The sequence below is a fragment of the Anolis carolinensis genome, chromosome 4 (genome assembly GCF_035594765.1).
Source record: "Anolis carolinensis isolate JA03-04 chromosome 4, rAnoCar3.1.pri, whole genome shotgun sequence".
In the NCBI taxonomy this organism is placed as follows: domain Eukaryota; kingdom Metazoa; phylum Chordata; class Lepidosauria; order Squamata; family Dactyloidae; genus Anolis; species Anolis carolinensis.
This window is the reverse complement of record NC_085844.1, coordinates 69,572,109-69,589,966: the sequence shown is the minus strand read 5'-3', so window position 1 is coordinate 69,589,966 and position 17,858 is coordinate 69,572,109. Positions and strand designations below refer to the sequence as shown.

At 38.6% G+C, this 17,858-nt stretch overlaps 1 protein-coding gene across 1 annotated transcript; it reads right to left on the bottom strand.

The window, feature by feature from the left end:
• Positions 1 to 645: 645 nt before the first annotated feature.
• Positions 646 to 17,853, bottom strand: timm21 (translocase of inner mitochondrial membrane 21). Its single transcript, XM_003219727.4, has 7 exons — positions 17,717 to 17,853; positions 11,496 to 11,879; positions 8,178 to 8,240; positions 7,966 to 8,063; positions 6,508 to 6,581; positions 1,253 to 1,358; positions 646 to 1,155 (listed from the first exon to the last, which is right to left on the bottom strand). The coding sequence occupies exons 2-7, from the start codon at positions 11,791 to 11,793 to the stop codon at positions 1,051 to 1,053; spliced, it is 744 nt and encodes a 247-aa protein (XP_003219775.2). The 5' UTR covers positions 11,794 to 11,879; positions 17,717 to 17,853; the 3' UTR covers positions 646 to 1,050.
• Between the last annotated feature and the right edge of the window lie 5 nt (positions 17,854 to 17,858).

Genomic DNA, 17,858 nt, shown 5'->3' with positions numbered 1-17,858 from the left:
CCAGGAGGACAACCTGAGGATGACCCACTCTTCCTGGTCCTGCCCCCTCCCAGGCTCTCCCCCTCCCAGGTTCATCCCACCCAGCATGTGCCTGGCCTCCTTCTTTCCTGGTCTGGCCCTCCTGGCTGGGCCCACAATGTGGCCCCGAGGCAAAACAGTTTGCCCATGCCTACACTAAAGAGCACTGACCACTTTTTTTTTTAAATAGCCCTTTGAAAGCAACAATAAGGCTGATGTGGTCCTCGATGAAAATGAGTTTGTAACCCCTGATCTGGAGCATCAGATATTCCCCAATCCGAATTAGGTAATACTCAATTCTATAGGATCAGTCATTAAGAAGAAGGTGGGGAGGAGAAAATGGCAGCAAAGCACCTTTAGACAAAAAAGCAATGAGAGAATAGAAAAAGGCAACTATTTTCACAAACAAGAGAATGCACTTTGGGGAAGCATTTAAACTTCCCAAAACTGTCCATTCAGCTCAAAATATTAGAATGAGAAAGCACTTACTGTAACACTAGAATCCATAAAGCAGTTTGCCACCTCAATGATACTGTGCTTTTATATTGTTCTTATAAAGTAATATAAACAGAAGTAGCGTAGCTTAATATGAACATAAATTCTGTGCACAAAAGAACAGCAAGGATATTTTGTATGTTTCTTATGTTTTCTTTATTGAAGCACCAGTATGAAGTCTAAATTCAAACAGAGAAATTGATCTTGAAATTCTAGAAAGTTGAATAATGTGTGTGTGAGTATAAAATTGTGATTCACTGTTAACAATCTTGGATGAATCATATCTTTGCTGCTGTCATAGGCTGCTGCCAATTCATATTACGTGCGTCAACACTGTTTGCATTTTCTATTAAATCCACGATTCTCTAGTCCCTGTATTTATCCCACAGAATTATACATGAGATCACTGATTCCACTGGCATTACATGAATATTTCATCAGGTTATAGTACAACCTTGCAGCCAACATTTGCCCCAGATACCCTATTTCTATGAAATGCAGTACCATGAACAAGAATTACAACAATGAAAGATTCTTTTAAACATTTAAATATCTGTTGTCCTCAATTATTATGGTTCTTCTCGGATAGACATCAATATCCACAAATATATAGCGATATTCATATTTTCCATTTTCAGGATTCTGTTAAAAAAGGATGACATAATCAATTTTCTGGCAAACAACAATTTAAATATTAAATATTAATTACTGTATACATAGGCCACAGAAGCTGCTGTACCTCTTTCACCTCTAGATGAACAGTTCCTTGTTTTCCTTTTTCCGAGCCCTCAATGTAGAACTTTAAGCGCATGTATTTCAGTCCGTCTTTTACATACTCAATATGGCTAAAAAAAGATAAAACCAGAAGAAAGTTTTGCAAGTTTTGAATGTTACAATGAAAAAAACCAATCTCTCTCTCTCTCTCTCTCTCTCTCTCTCTCTCTCTCTCTCTCTCTCTCTCTCACACACACACACACACACACACACACACAGAGCACTTTGGGTGGCATAGGGAAGGTTAATATCCCTACGGTGTTTGTTTTGCTGTCTGTTCAGAAGATTCTACCTTACTTTCTGTACCTGTGATAACTGGATTTTGAAAAAAAAACATGGCTTGTTGTGGAAACGAGGATTTGTTGTAAAGCTTCAGCTGAGACACCTTTTCCCTATGATAACTATTTGAGGAGAGAATTTCCATTCCGAGGGGTAGATTTCTCTCACTTCCTGTTGTCTCACTCCCGGTCTTAACTATGAGTTGTGTGTATGCTAGATGTTTGTAACTTGGGGACTGCCTTTATAATCCTATAACATAAAAGTTTTCTTGGGCAGAGAGGGATCATGAATGGAAAAAAAAAAAAGAAGCCTGGTCTAGAATGGGTTGATTCCTGAAACAGGGTCAAAGAATGACAATCACTTGAAAGCCTTTTGCTTTGGAGGACAGTAGCCCCTACTTCAGTTTAACACAATACATAAAAAAATTAACAAGACTGATGAATAAAAGGAATAAATATAAATCAAAGGTAGAAAGTACTAATAAAAAATAGGGTGACTATCACTCTCTCCACCAAAGTAAGCAAAATCACTTGGGTGAAGCATACTACCCTCCAGACCTCTATTCAAAAAGGAATTGAAAAAGTCCATCTTCCCTTTTCCAGAAGCAGGGAGGCAGGTTGTAATAAAGCAGTGAAAAACATTTCTTTGCTGGAAATACTTGCTGCAGCCCTAATAAAAGGACCTGAAACCTCCTGTAAGGCCATCAAACCAAGGGAACTTTTGGCTGGTCCATACAGATCCATTTTAATGCCTTGGAAAAGGTGAGGCCAAAGACCAAGTTATAGCTCAGAGTGAAGGGCAATGCATGCTTTCAACCAGAGATAGTGTAAAAGTAGAAATCTGTCTTCTGATGACCACTAGAGAGAAACCAAACAAGATAATCCACTAGGCTGAAACGATCTGTCTTCAATAAATTACAACTTCTCATCGAATATCCAGCATGTGCCATTTTCACTCTCGCTCAGACAAAAGTGGAAAATTGATACTTGACTGTGAAAAAAACAAGATATCAACCTTCATCACAAATGTTGGCTGAAGCTGAAGGGTCAATGAACACACATAGATTACCTCTCAATAAAAATGCATTCGTTCTGAGATGCTTCTGTTTAACAGTGTAGCAACTAAAATTAGTTTTCTAAGAAACAAATGCTTTAAATAACATTTCCTAAGGGTGTAAATGAATGCTTTAACAACAGAGGGTCACAGGGGAAGAAAATTGGTCCAGTGAACTGCCGCTGTTGCCTACAACTGCTTTAGTTCAATGAACAGATGTTCATGAAAATAAAGAAGTAACAGCAAAAGCTATGATGGCAAAAGCAGAAGCCTCATGAGAATTATGCAATGAAAATCACTCTTTTTGTCCTCAGGTAACAGATATATCATCTTCAGTTTGGGACAATGAAATCACAGAAGCAGCTATTGGTGTGTTTGTGTGTGGGCAGGTGCGTGCAATTCCTTCATGGTATCAGCCAAAAATAAATAACAAAATGTTCATCTGGACTATGCTAGATCTGGCTCTGTTAAAAGTTAACCAATTCTCCAGAGAGGATCCAGAAAAATATCAAGCAATGGTAGTCCTCATATGTTCATTTTCACAAGTTATAAAACTCAGGAGAAATACTTTGAATCTGCAACACCATTTTTGCTTTATACAGCAGGGAAGCTAACTTCGGAAAATAAATGGATTTTCTGTAGTCTGACTGGAGATCTCTCATCAATATGAGAAATCCTCCTTATTAGATGGTAAATGAGACATTGAAACATTTCCCTTGCAATTAAAATATGCTTAAAAACAATTTGCTTCTCCTGAAACAGTGGTCTCCCAGCTATACAAAATCGTATGATGGCATTAGGCATTAATATTAGGATTTTGTGGTAACTTAGGTTGGGAGAAGACTCTTCCAAAGCATACCAGCACTTTTCAGCTTACACAAGTGTCCCTGAATTTAGCTCTCATAGGCATGGTTGCTCTTTCAGCTAATGACAGAGATGAAACTGATGATGTATCTTTTCGTATCTTTTTGAATAAATGAAATGGTGACTAATGGCATACACCAATACAAAGGAATGGTTGCAACCTAAGTGAATGACAAAATGATGCATGTTTCTCCTGCTGAGAAGTAGCTGGAGGACAGCACATGACTTTCAGCTCCCTACTCTCATCTCACAAGATAGGGACTCTGATACTGTTATCTCTCCAGTATCCCTACCTCTTAGAGGACAATTTGCTGAAGCTGTCTGTGAAATTCTTGAAGTGAAATCGTGCATTGACTGTATGTTCCTGCATGGTAGGGGCTGGAGTAGATGGTTCCTGTAGTCTCTTCCAGTTCTATGATTTTACCCCTCAATCATTGAAGTAGAAGAATAGAGGATGAGGCTGAATTGTAATAGCCATCTGTACCTCGGAAGCTTATCTGGGAAAAATACTATTGAGTTACTGTGAGTTTTTTTGGGCTGTATGGTCATATTCCAGTAGCATTTTCTCCTGATGTTTTGCCTGCATCTGTGGCAGGAGAAAATGCTACTGGAATGTGGCCATAGGTAAAGGTAAAGGTTTTCCCCTGACATTAGGTCTAGTTGTGTCCGACTCTGGGGGTTGGTGCTCATCTCCACTTCTAAGCTGAAGAGCCAGCGTTTTCTGTAGACACCTCCAAGGTTATGTGGCTGGCATGGAGCGCCATTACCTTCCCGCAGAAGTGATATCTATTAAACTACTCACATTTGCATGTTTTCCAACTGCTAGATTGGCAGAAGCTGGGGCTAACAATGGCTCACTCTGCTCCCCAGATTCGAACCACCACCCTTCAGTCAGCAAGTTCAGCAGCTCAGCGGTTTAACCCACTGCGCCTCCGGAGGCTCCACATGGCCATACAGCCTGAAAAAACTCACAGCAACCCAGCGATTCTGGTCATGAAAGCCTTTGACAATAACTCAGTTTAACTGTACTGAGCAGCTCCTGACATCAGACAAGTCTCGGCCAAAGCAGAATTTTATGGAGAAATGTCCCCATTTATGTGGATAAACATGTTTTCTGGAGTTTCTGAGTATGGACACATGTCCCATCAATCTACACACTCCTTAGACATGTTCTGTGATAATGTTGAGCTTTCCTTCTAACATCAGAGTACACCTTAAAATTAATATCACCAGACAGGCAGAGGCAAAGGCACAACAAAAATCCCGACAGGTGAAATATAAAACCAGTCTACAAAGATCTACAAAAATAGCTGTGTACACAAGCAGACAGGTTTGGGAAATGGAATGGAACTACCATTTGAAGAAAAGGCTTTCAAATGATCAACATTACTGGGGCCGGTTTCCATAGCAGTTGGAAAGGCTAACTGACTCCAGATTACTCTTCTGCTAGAAAAAGGTCCCACAATGGCAGTTTTCCAGATATTCATCTTGACAATGACACCCACAGTGCTCTCGAAACCAGAGGTAATTTGTTTTTATATCCCCACCACCACTGCAGTTACGAACAAGCAGTCACTCCATGAGTAAAACTACTTTCAGAATAAAAGAGACACAAAAAACATTCTGCACTTTCCTTGTTCTTTTGAACCACAGGAACAAAGTTTACATTGAAATTATTGTCTCAATGTAAAAAAGGAGATTCTAAGAAAAGTGGACACACATATTTCTAAGCTGGAAGTAAAGAAACGATTCCTGTCTTTTTCCCCAGGAAAATGCCTTCTTGTGGGTCTATGTGTTAAAACTTGCAATAGCAAGTTGCTAAGAAAACTGTTATTGCTATTAACTGCCTTCAAACTGACTTTAATTTATAGGAACCATATGAATAAAAAACTCAAGGTTATCACATTCTTAAAAGCTCTGCTCAGGTCTTGCAGACTCAGGCTTGGCTTCCCTGGCTGAGTTTACCCATATAATAGCTTATTACACTTAAGTCAATGAAGATGCACTCAGGGCCTTTCCACACAGCCTTATATCCCAGAATATCAAGGCAAAAAATCCCACAATATCTGCTTTGAACTGGAATATATGGTAGTGTGGATTCAGATAACCCAGTTCAAAAATGATATTGTGGGATTTTCTGCCTTGATATTCTGGGATATAGGGCTGTGTGGAAGGGCCCTTATATGCCAAGTTAGATGACTGCATACTCTTCTGGGTTGCTTTTATGTGCAGCTGTATTGTAGCAAATATGGAGCAGTACCTCCCCACCTTTTCTAGCAATGTAACAGCTGTAACAAGGTCCTCAGCTGTTGAATGCACCTCTTCCAGTTTGTGTAGAAGAGGCACATGAAACACTATCCAAAGGTGAGGTGGGACAAGACACCCTTTAGCCTTCCTAAGGTCTAATGTAAATACAGGGTTGGTGTGTGTTTTCCGGCCCGTATGGCCATGTTCTAGAAGCATTCTCTCCTGACGTTTTGCCCACATCTATGGCAGGCATCCTCAAGAGGTTGAGAAGTCTATTGGAAAAAACTAAGCAAGGAAGGTTTGCTTCTCTGTGTAGTCTGACATGGTGGTTGTTAGAGTGGTCCAGCATTTCTGTGTTCTCAAATTATATACTGTGTCCAGGTTAGTTCATCAAGCACTCTGCTATGGCTGACTTCTCTAGTTAAATCAAGTCTGCAGTGCTTTTCATGTTCCTTGATTTGTGTTTGGGCGCTGAGTTTGGTGGTCCCTATGTAGACTTGTCCACAGCTGCATGGTATACGGTAGACTCCTGCCCACAGCCGTAAATACATGTGATAAGATTGGCAAACATGCCCATTTGCAAAGAACAGAGTTGGGTCTCAAGCTTTGAATCAAGCGACCAGCTGAGGCTTCAAGATGATTTCCTTTTTCATCTCTTTCTGCTTTAAGGGATGGTAAATCAAACCAGTATGACAAAAGTCAAGTAAGATGAATGAAATAATCAACATGTTCACAAAAGGGAACTGGTGTTTCTATTAGAGATGCATTAATAAATACCTGACCAATTGTCTTCTCCCACGGCGAGTTGCTTCACCGTAACCTTTTATAGGTTCACCAAAAACACCGATTACCTAATCAGTAGACACATAACAGGATGTTTAGTAGTTCATTTTCTACTGAGTCCTAAGTGAACAGTTTTCTCCATAACCATAGGTAAAGCTACAGAAACTTCCCTGACAGCTTGTCCACAGTCATCTTTTGCAAAATACAGAGTGCTAGCTATGTTCTAGGGTCCACTCTCAGTTTGGGCAGAGCAACTGCAATCCATCTGTGCTAACAGGTGTTCTGTGAGAAATGAGTACCTAGCTGAACATGTACGTTCTAACATGTATTTGCACAGGGAGTCTGAGGCAGGAGATTATTTGGCATCTGGGGTGATATGGGAAGATTTCCCCATGAATACAGGACACTTGAAAAATTACTGAAGCTAGATAATCAGGGTAAACTGATCTTCCTTACCCAGTATTTTGATGCTACTTTTGTCTTTCCTCTTGTTCTTTCCTCAAGGATATTGCCAAATGTCTCTGGGAATATCCATGACAACAGAACGCATAAAGAAAATTCTAAAATCCCTATTAACATAATATCCTATTAGTGTAATTCTATAATCCCTATTAGTGTAATGCCAACCACAAACATGCAAAAGCTTCTGAGATTTGCCGATCACTTCATCAGACATGAAGATAGATTTGAAAAAAGAGAGAGAGATAAAAGAAGAGATTTGATGTTGAAGAAATGCATTTACATGATTTCTTGTGATGGAAAGTGGAAGGGGAGTCTGCAGGTATTGATATGAGACTTTAATGAGTGCTGTGATGGTCTTAAATTTGATCTGGAATAATCCCAGGGATTCTGGGGTCCCTTCTACACTGTCCTATAATCCAGACTATCAAAGCAGCTAACTCACATTATTTGCTTTGAGCTGGATTATATGAGGCATCTTCTACGCTGCCATATAAAATCCAGATTATCTACTTTGAACTGGATTATATAGCAGTGTTATATAGCACAAAAGACAGACATTCCCACATTTAAAGCTACAGTAGAGTCTCACTTATCCAAGCTAAACGGGCTGGCAGAAGCTTGGATAAGTGAATATCTTGGATAATAAGGAGGGATTAAGGAAAAGTCTATTAAACATCAAATTAGGTTATGATTTTACAAATTAAGCACCAAAACTTCATGTTATACAACAAAATTGACAGAAAAAGTAGTTCAATACGCAGTAATGTTATGTTGTAATTACTGTATTTACGAATTTAGCACCAAAATATCACGATATATTGAAAACATTGTCTACAAAAATGGCTTGGATTATCCAGAGGCTTGGATAAGCGAGGCTTGGATAAGTGAGACTTTACTGTACTTAGGTAAAGAATTCTAGAAGGCTTCCTTCCACATAAAAGGGCACTCTTTCATAGTAAAAACTTCCTTCATAAAAACAGGCAAACAAACCTCCGGGTGAGCTCTGCATTTCTCCAAGGCATCTCCATAGATTTTACTAGGACTGGAAGAAGAGAACAACTCTTTAAAAATCACATAGAATAAACCACCTGAAACAGAGGGGAAATAAAATGTAAATGACACAAGAATTTGGGAATTTAAATAGCCAAAACTTAAAAAACATTTGTAAGTTAGGAAAAATGTTTCCATCCAGTTTCAACAACCTGTGACACCAATCCCGACTACCACCACTATCAAGTAGGTGAAATCTCTTCCAGCTTCTTTCACTAAAAGAAAAAAAGAAAAGTTATAAAATAACAAGTATCACAACACATAGTGGTGCTTCATGACTATCAATTACTCTTAGCAGTTTCGTCTAATTTAATAAAGATAGGAACGTAGCAGCTTTTGTCTCTAAAATAATGAAAATCACTTTGTATGTCTCAACCTCAAGAAGTGTGATGTTGCCTATTCTTTTTCATCTGAGGGCCCTTCCACACAGCCATATAGCCCAGAATATTAAGGCAAATAATATACAATATCTGCTTTGAACTGGATTATCTGAGTTCACACTGCCATATAATCCAATTCAATGTGGATTTTATACAGCTGTGTGAAAGGGGCCTTAGAGCAATGGTTCTCAACCTGTGGGTCCCCAGGTGTTTTGGCCTACAATTCCCAGAAATCCCAGCCAATTTACCAGCTGTTAGGAGTTCTGGGAGTTGAAGGCCAAAACATCTAGGGACCACAGGTCGAGAACCACTGCCCTAGAAGAATACTGATTTTGCTGTCAAGGTGGAGATTAGGGGCCTTCCAAACAGGCCCTATATCCGAGGATCTGATCCCAAGTTTTCTGTTTATTCCAGATTATCTGGCAGTGTGGACTCATATAATCCAGTTTAAAGCAGAAAGCCTGGTGTCAGACCCTGGAATATAGGGACCTAAGGCAGTCACTTCTTTTTCCTTTTTTCACCACATTTGCATTATCTGTGAGTCTATCCGTTCTTTCATTTGATTTCTATTTCATCTGGGATGTATTGCAGCTTACAATAAAACAGTATGAATTCAATTAATTAAAACATAAAACAAAAGCAAACTGTGTTAAAATATAATTCGAAAATATATAATTCGTAAAGGAAAAATACTGCAAATATCCAGTTAAAAGACTTGCAACTAATCTTTGCCTACCAGAGGATGATGGCAAGGCTGTTTTGAGAATGTGCCTTGGCCTTCCCAGTAGTCAGGAAGCAAAACTTACTCCAAAATCATCCACACAGGTGGCTGAGACAGTGACACCTTTGGTTTCTGATAGTTCAATGGATACAAATGTTTCATGCACAAAATTATTAAAAATGTGTATTATGTATAAAATTAAATTCATGTTATTTGTATAAAACATATATGAAACATCAATATTGTGTTTAGACCATTTCCAAGACATCCCATTATGCAAATACTGGTATTCCAAAATCTGACAAGGGTTATTCAATCAGTAGTTGATACTCCAAGGAGATAAGGCATCTTCATGGTGGCACTCACTTGGATGAAACTCCATTAACCTGGGGCCCTTCCACACAGCCCTACAACCCAGAATATCAAGGCAGGAAATCCCACAATATTTACATTGAACTGAGTTATCTGAGTCCACACTGCCATATATCCCAGTTCAAAGCCTTGATATTCTGGGTTGTAGGGCTGTGTGGAAGGGCCCCAGATGACTTATTAGTTACTCACTATGCTATCTAGAGGAGCCCCCAATGGAGCAGAGGGTTAAATCGCCGAGCTGCTGAACTTGTTGACCGAAAGGTCGGCAGTTTGAATTTGGGGAGCGGGGTGAGCTCCCGCTGTTAGCCCCAGTTTCTGCCAACCTTGCAGTTTGAAAACATGCAAATGTGAGTAGATCAAGAGGTACCGCTTCTGCGGGAAGGTAACAGAATATCTTTGCACCCCATCAAGTAGTTTTGAATTGTATAAAGTGCAGTTGTGTGGCTTTTTGCTGTCAGATGTATGGATATTATTATTTTCATGCTTTTTCTATATACCATATTAAAACCTATTTTGGCTGACAGGCATTTGGACCATAACTTTGGACAGCTTATTTGTAAATTGACCTCCTTCCACTGTGGAATTAATGCAGTTTTGGTACCACTTTAATTGCTGTGGCTCAATACAATAGTATAATGGGAATTGTAGTTTGATGAGGCACCAGCACTCTTGGGGGAGACAAGGCAAAACATCTTGCAAAACTGCACCTTGCCGGATAGGTAAAGGTTTTCCCCTGACATTAAGTCTAGTCGTGTTCGATTCTGGGGATGAGTGCTCATCTCCATTTCTAAGCAGAAGAGTCGGTATTGTCTATCTACACCTCCAAGGTCATGTGGCTGGCATAACTGTATGGAACGCCGTTTTCTAAGATCTACAGAGATATTTGCAGGAACACCTCAGCAAGTGAGAGTCCAAAAGTGGCAGGCTAAGACCCACAACCTCAATCAGTGGCTGACGCCAGATGAGAGGCTCCCTCCTGGGCACACAGAAGACTGGGCGACTTGGAAGGTGCTGAACAGACTGAGATCTGGCACCATGAGATGCAGAGCCAACATTAAGAAATGGGGCTACAATGTGGAGTCCACGGCATGCAAGTGAGGGGAAGAGCAAACCACAGACCACCTATTGCAATGCAGTCTGAGCCCGGCCGCATGCATTATGGAGGACCTTCCTACAGCAATACCAGAGGCACTCCAAGTGGCCAGCTACAGGTCAAAGGACATTTAGTGTCATGCCATGTAGTTGTTGTTATTGTTTTTTAAACTTTGTGTGTGTTTTTACAACATGTACCCTCAGTTCGCTTCTGCCATGATAAATAAATAAATAAATAAATGGAGCACTGTTACCTTCCTGCCAGAGTGGTACCTATTGATCTACTCACATTTGCATGTTTTTGAACTGCTTGGTTGGAAGAAGTTGGGGCTTGCAGGATACCACAGTTTAACTGACAGCAAGGGTGCACCTATACTATAGAATTAATGTGGTTTGGCACCACATTAAGTGCCATGGCTCAATCTATGGGGTTTGGGGAGTCATAATTTTATTAGGCCCTAACCTTTTCGGCCAACGCGTGTTCGTGTCTCAGGAGCCCACTACAACTCCCTAGATTCCGTAGCATTAAGTCCTTGCAGTTAAAGTGGCGCCAAAAAGTGGCATTAATTCTACAGTATAGATGCACTCCTTCAAAGGAGATCCCCTTCTAAATAAGTCCACCAAAGAGATGGCACCATAAGGTAAAGGTAAAAGTTTCCCCCTGACATTAAGATTAGTCATGTCTGACTTTGGGTGTTGGTGCTCATCTCCATTTCTAAGACCAAGAGCCGGCGTTGTCCGTAGACACCTCCAACGTCATGTGGCCGGCATGACTGCATGGATGGCACGATGCAACTCATTAATACAGACTGAAAGCAATGATCAGGCTTATTTCCAGGTAAGCGGACAGGAGCATTGCAACCTTCATTGCCTAACCTTGCTTGACATCCATAGACACTTCTTACCTTTCTGAGCAGCTGAGAGAGAGGTGCCTCCTTTCTGGCTTCTTTGCACAGGGACCTGGGAGCTGTTTTGGCCTTTCCCAGCCCTCAAGGGCCCCGCTGGCGTCCACACCTTGCGTTGCAGCCTTCCAGAGGCTACTCCAGGGTGCAAAATGTACTCTCCGGGGCTTGCCCCGAGCTTGAAGCACCCCAAAGTCCTTTCAAGCGCTTTCCTATGCTGCAAATGCAACCACTTCCCCAGCACCTTGTCATTGCAGTGCATTCCCCGCAGAAAGGAGGAAAAGACAGCAAAGGGGGGCATGGTTTCTTTTAATAACCTGACCTTTAGATAACACTAAGACTCCTCTCCCGTCCGGTGCCTAATATTGAAAACATTGTCCCGGACTTTTTTTTTTTTTTTTTTTTTTTTTTTTTTTTTTTTTTTTTTTTTTTTTTAAATGTTTTTTTATTATTATACAATTATTGGTTCTATTACATTTTATACAGCACACTCTTTTATAGTTTGCTTAAACATTTTCACCCCACCACGGTGCTCCCCTCCCCCCGTCTCAAGCCACAATTCTTACATATCATCTGTCCAAAACCTCATTTCCTCTTGTGACGGTAACTTTCCTTCCTTGTTTTTTAAACCTTTTACAACAAATTTTCCCCACACAGCATCATAATCGCTTTGTTTCCATATACCTTTTTTAACCTTTAATATACATGTTAGTTTATCATTTATTGCTAATTTCCATGCTTCTTTATACCACTCCTCTATTTGTATGTTCATTTCTTTTTTCCAATTCCTTGCTATAAGTAATCTTGCTATTGTTACTAGATTTGTTATCGCATCTTTCTCCTCCTTTTTCCATTGTTTATTATTATATAATGATAATAATGCTATGCTAGGACTTTTATCAATTTTCATATTCATTATATCTTCTATTTCTCTAAAAACTTTCCCCCAAAATTTGTTTACATATTTGCATTGCCACCACATGTGTATATAAGTTCCTGGTTCTTGGCACCCTCTCCAGCAATTTTTTGAATTATTTTTATTCATATATGCTATTCTTACTGGTGTCAGATACCACTTCCATATTAACTTGTAGTAATTTTCTTTGACCCGTATTGATAAATTTTTTAAGTGTCTTTGTCCCCATAACTGTTGCCATTCTATTTCGCTTATTTTTATCCCTAAGTCTTCTTCCCAAGACTCCTTAAGGGTATTCTTATTTATTTTCCCCTCCTTCGTTTCGATTAATATCTTATAAATTCTACTAATTATACCTCTCAAGTTTTCCTGTTCCTCTACAGCCCTTCCCTTCTGTATTGTTAGCTCAAATTGACTAAGTTGGCTTCCATTTCTATTGTTTTTTTCCCAATTTTTAAACCATTGTTCTAATTGTATACAGTGGAACCATGTCAATTTTATTTCTTTAAACTCTTCCAACATCATTTCCTTCTTCATTCTCACCTTCAGCCAATCCTCTATCCTATCTAATTTATTCTCCCTTAATTTTTTATCCATTACTTTTTTTAAATTTTTAGGGAATTTTTTTTCCATCACTATTGGGGTTATGATTGACCCCTCCCCTATTAACTTCCTCCTATATTTATTCCACACTTCTAATATATTGCTCAACATTGGGTTTCTAATTTCCCTCATTTCTTTTTTAGTAAACTGTTTAAAAAATATATTCCAAATTTCATCCTCCACTTTTCCTGAATCATTACTAAGCCAATCTATTCCCTCTCTTTTAACCATTCCTTCTATCACCCAGCTTAATCTGCTTGCTTCATAATATTTTTTAATATTAGGTAGTGCTAGTCCTCCCTCTTTTTGCGATCTATACCATAACTGTTTAGTTAATCTATTTCTTTTACTTCCATTACAATACTTGTTAATCATTTGTTGCCATCTGTTTAGTTCTTCTTCTGTGATTTGAAGTGGTAGCATTCTAAATATAAAATTTATCTTTGGAAGTATTTTCATTTTTACTAATGCTATTCTTCCAAACCAGGATAGGCGTATGTCTTCATATTCTATTAATTTTTTCTGAACCTCTTTCCTTAATGTTACTACATTTAGTTCTTCCATTTTTTTTAAATCCTTTGTTATTAATATTCCTAAGTATTTTAATTCATTCTTAATTCTTATTCCCATTTTACTCTGCTCTATAAAATCTTTCTCTTCTTCCTTTGTATAATTTATTAACATCATTTCTGACTTATTCCAATTAACTTGTAATCCTGTCGTTTTCCCAAATATCTCCAAATGTTCTTTTATTTTGTCCATTTTCTCTATTATATTTTCTATAAATAGCAATGTATCGTCAGCAAATAAGCTCACCTTATGTTTCTCCTCTTTTCCTAGCCCCTCTAGATTCTTATCATTCCTTATACCGTTTGCAAACATTTCTATCACCATAGCAAATAATATCGGCGACAAAGGGCACCCTTGCCTCGTTCCTCTGGACACTTTTATTTCCTTAGTCACTCCATCATTTATAGTTATCTCTGCTGAATTCCTTGAATAAAATTGTTCTAAGATTCCTTTTATTCTATTTCCCATTCCGAATTTATTCAGGATTTCCCTTAATGCCTCCCATTCCACACAATCAAACGCTTTAAAAATATCTAGTGATAATATCCCTGCTTTTTCCTTCCCCTCTTTAGCCAAATAAATTTTTTTTAGTACTCTCCCTATCAAATTTGACATTAGTCTTCCCTTCACAAACCCACACTGATCTTTTTTTATATACTTATACATGCATTTATTCATTCTATTAGCTATTATCGCAGACAGAATTTTTGCGTCCTGATTAACTAACGATATGGGCCTATATGACCCCGGGTCTGTTAAATCTTTATCAGGTTTGGGTATTAATATTATTAGTGATTTCCTCCATGATTCTGGTATTTTATCTCCCTCCATTATCCCATTATACATTTTTAATAATTTTGGAGTTAAAACTTCTCTGAAGCTTTTATAATATTCTGTCCCTAGACCATCCAGGCCTGGAGCTTTCCCCACTTTTAATTTCTTAATAACTTCCTCTATTTCTATCCTCTTAATGGGTTGTTCCAATAGCTCTTTATCCCTCTCCTCCAGCTTGCACTCCCAATTTTCCTCCACATATTTCCTAATTACTTCTATAGAGCTAGCTTTAGTTTGATATAATTCTTTATAAAATTCTTCAAATACCTTCAGTTTTTCTTTCATAGTTCTACATAATTTACCTGTTTTATCTTTTATCATATTTATCATTCCTTCCATTTTCTTTTTTTGTGTTGATTTGGCTAGCATCTTGGAATTCCTATCACTAAACTCAAAGTATTCCCTCCTTAAATAAATTAAATTCTCTTGTACTTCATCTATTTCCATTTTATCCAGTTCCTCTTTTTTTGCTCTCAGCCTTGCATAAGTTCGTATATCTCTCTTTATTACATATGTTTTTTCGATCTCTTCTATTTCTCTTTCTAAATTCCTTTTCCTTTCTTCTTGCCTTTTTTTTAGATTAATTGTCTCTTTTATGCATAACCCTCTAGTCACTGCTTTCATGGTGTCCCATAGAACTCCTTTTGTCACCCCCTTTTCATTAAAGCCCCATATTTCTTGCCATTCTACTTGCATTCTGTCTACTATCTCTTTATAATTCAATATTTTCGTATTTAACCTCCACCTCTTCATTTTGTCATAATCACATTTCAGCACCAACTCAATCGATACCAGAGCATGATCCGAAATCTTAATTATCCCAATATCAGCATTTAACACTTTACTTAACATATTTTTGGAGACAAAAATATAATCTATTCTTGTATACACCTTATGCACCGATGAATAATATGTATATCTGCTTTCATTCCCTTTTACCAATCTCCACACATCCTTCAGTTGCCATTTATTCATTACTCTACTTAAGTCCGTTATTTCGATATTTCTTGTTTTTGATGTTAACATTGTTTTATCCTTCTTTGGGTCCATATAACAATTACAATCTCCTCCAAATATTACATTTTGTTGGTGATAATTCTCTATTTGCTCTAATACTTTTTCGTAAAATTCTTGCTGTTTAACATTTGGTGCATATACATTTACTAATACATATTTTTCTTCCCCTATTTCACCATATATTATTATGTATCTTCCCTCTTCATCTTTCAATACCTTATTTATACCCAAATTGCATTTCTTTGCTATTATTATAGCTACACCTCTTGACTTTGATGACCCAAAAGATTTCTCATAATTCCTTATCCAGCTCGACTTTAGTTCATTTGAGCCCAGTTTATTCTGATGCGTTTCCTGTAGGAAGATGACATCCGCCGCGTCCTTCTTCAGTAGGGCTTCAATCCGCCTTCTCTTAATTACCGTCCCCAACCCTCTCACATTAAGTGTTGAAATTCTTAATTTATGAGACATCATTTCCATTTCCCTTTAAAAGCTTTTTTGTGGCTTGAACCAATGTGAACCCTTGACCCTTACCCTCCCCTACCCTTGCCCACCCTTCCCCCCTCCTCCCCCTTGATCCCCCCCTTCCCTCATTCCCCCCTTCCTCCCCTTCCATTCTTCGGGACTCCTCGTCCCAATCATGGCCCCCGGCCTTCCCAATTGGGGAGGGGGAAGGCGAAGTCATCCCATGGCCCAGAGTCTCCCTCCCCCCGAGTGCTCATTTTAAATTCAATAATAAATTTAATTGCAGTGTTACGCTTTCTTCTTACATCCCGATTCCTCCAGTGGCGCCAAATAATTCCTCCGTTACTCCTGCTTCCGAACCCTTCTCCTCCTCCTCCTTTCGATCTCTCTCTTGTTTTCTTATTATACCGAGCTCCTCCAATAGTTGATGTCCTTGCTCCAATGAGTCTATTCTATATCTCTTGCCTTTCCATTGGAATTTGAGAAAGATAGGATATCCCCAAGTGTACAAAATTCCGGCCTTCATTAATTGGATCGTAATAGGCTTCATTGAATATCTCCAATTCTTAGTTTCAGTACAATAGTCATTGAATATCTCCAATTTTGAGTCGCCCATCTTTAAATATTCTGGGTTCTTCTTTAATATTTTCATCAAATTTTCTTTCTTTACGAAGTTTTGAAATCGGATTATTATATTCCTAGGAATTATTTTATTTCTTCCACTCGGAAGGCGATGAACTCTCTCGATATCTAATTCTGACCAGTTTAATATCGGCGTGATCTTTTGCAACCACTTCAAAATCTCGGTTTTCAGATCTTCTTTCTTATTCCCTTCTGGGTAGTTTCTAATTATTGCGTTGTTTCTTCTTTGATTATCTTGCATATACACGAACTTTCTTTCCACATCTGAAAGCCTATTTTCATTTTTTTGCGTTTGTTGTTTGAGTACAAGTTGTTCCTGTTTATTTTTCCCGATTTCAGATTTATTTGTTTGTATCTCTCCATGTGCTGTTTTCAAACTTTCTCTTATTGTCTGAAATTTTTCATCTGAGCTTTTCCTTTCTGCCTCCAATTGTGCTTTTATTTCTTTGTTGCTGGTCAGAATTTCTTGCTTCAAAACCTGGATCTCGCTCTTCCTCATTTCTCTTTCTTTATCAAACATCAAATTCAAATTCAAATTCATTTCCTTTGTTTGTCTTTCACTCTCCTCTTTGATCAATTCCGCTATTTTATTTAACAATTGGCCACTGCCCATTTCATTCCCCATTTCTTTCCTCTCTCTGCTCTCACTGCTTCCTTTTAGTTCTGCTGATAAACATGGCAGAGAGGTAGAAATGCCTCCTCCTCCTATTGCCCCCTCCGCTTGAGGGGGGGTCCGTTTTAATTGTTTCCCCTCCTTAATTGAGGTGGGGGGACTTCTTTTAACAATGCTCATTTCCTTGGGGATCTGAGAAACCCTTTCCAATCTAGAAAAAGATCTGTCCGAAGGCCTTGTGCGTGACCAAAGAGGATTTTTTGGGATATCCTGACTTTGTTTATTCCTTCTCATTCACCTCCCTTCAGTTGCTCCTTCCGTATTTATCAATTTTTTTTTTTTTTTTTTTTTTTTTTTTTTATAAGTACTTAGTTCCCCCTTTCGACGCAGTCCAAAAAAAAAAAACAACCCTAGTACGCCTTGCAAGGCCTTGCAACATTATTGTAACATTATTTCCTTTGGAGCCTTTGGAACCAGGGGATTCGCTTTTAATCTGATGAGGAAAGCTCACTCCTTCCTCAAAGGAGGCTTCCAGATGATTATATTCAATCTTGCTAGAGACTTAACTAGAGAAAAAGAGGGGGAAATCCGATTGTATTTCCTGATGCACTTTGTTCAAAAATAAAAGCGACGCGACTGCTAGCAGCTTTTGCAATCTACCCCGCCATTGTGTTCCTTTGCAAGCGTTTCTGGGACATGTAGTTTG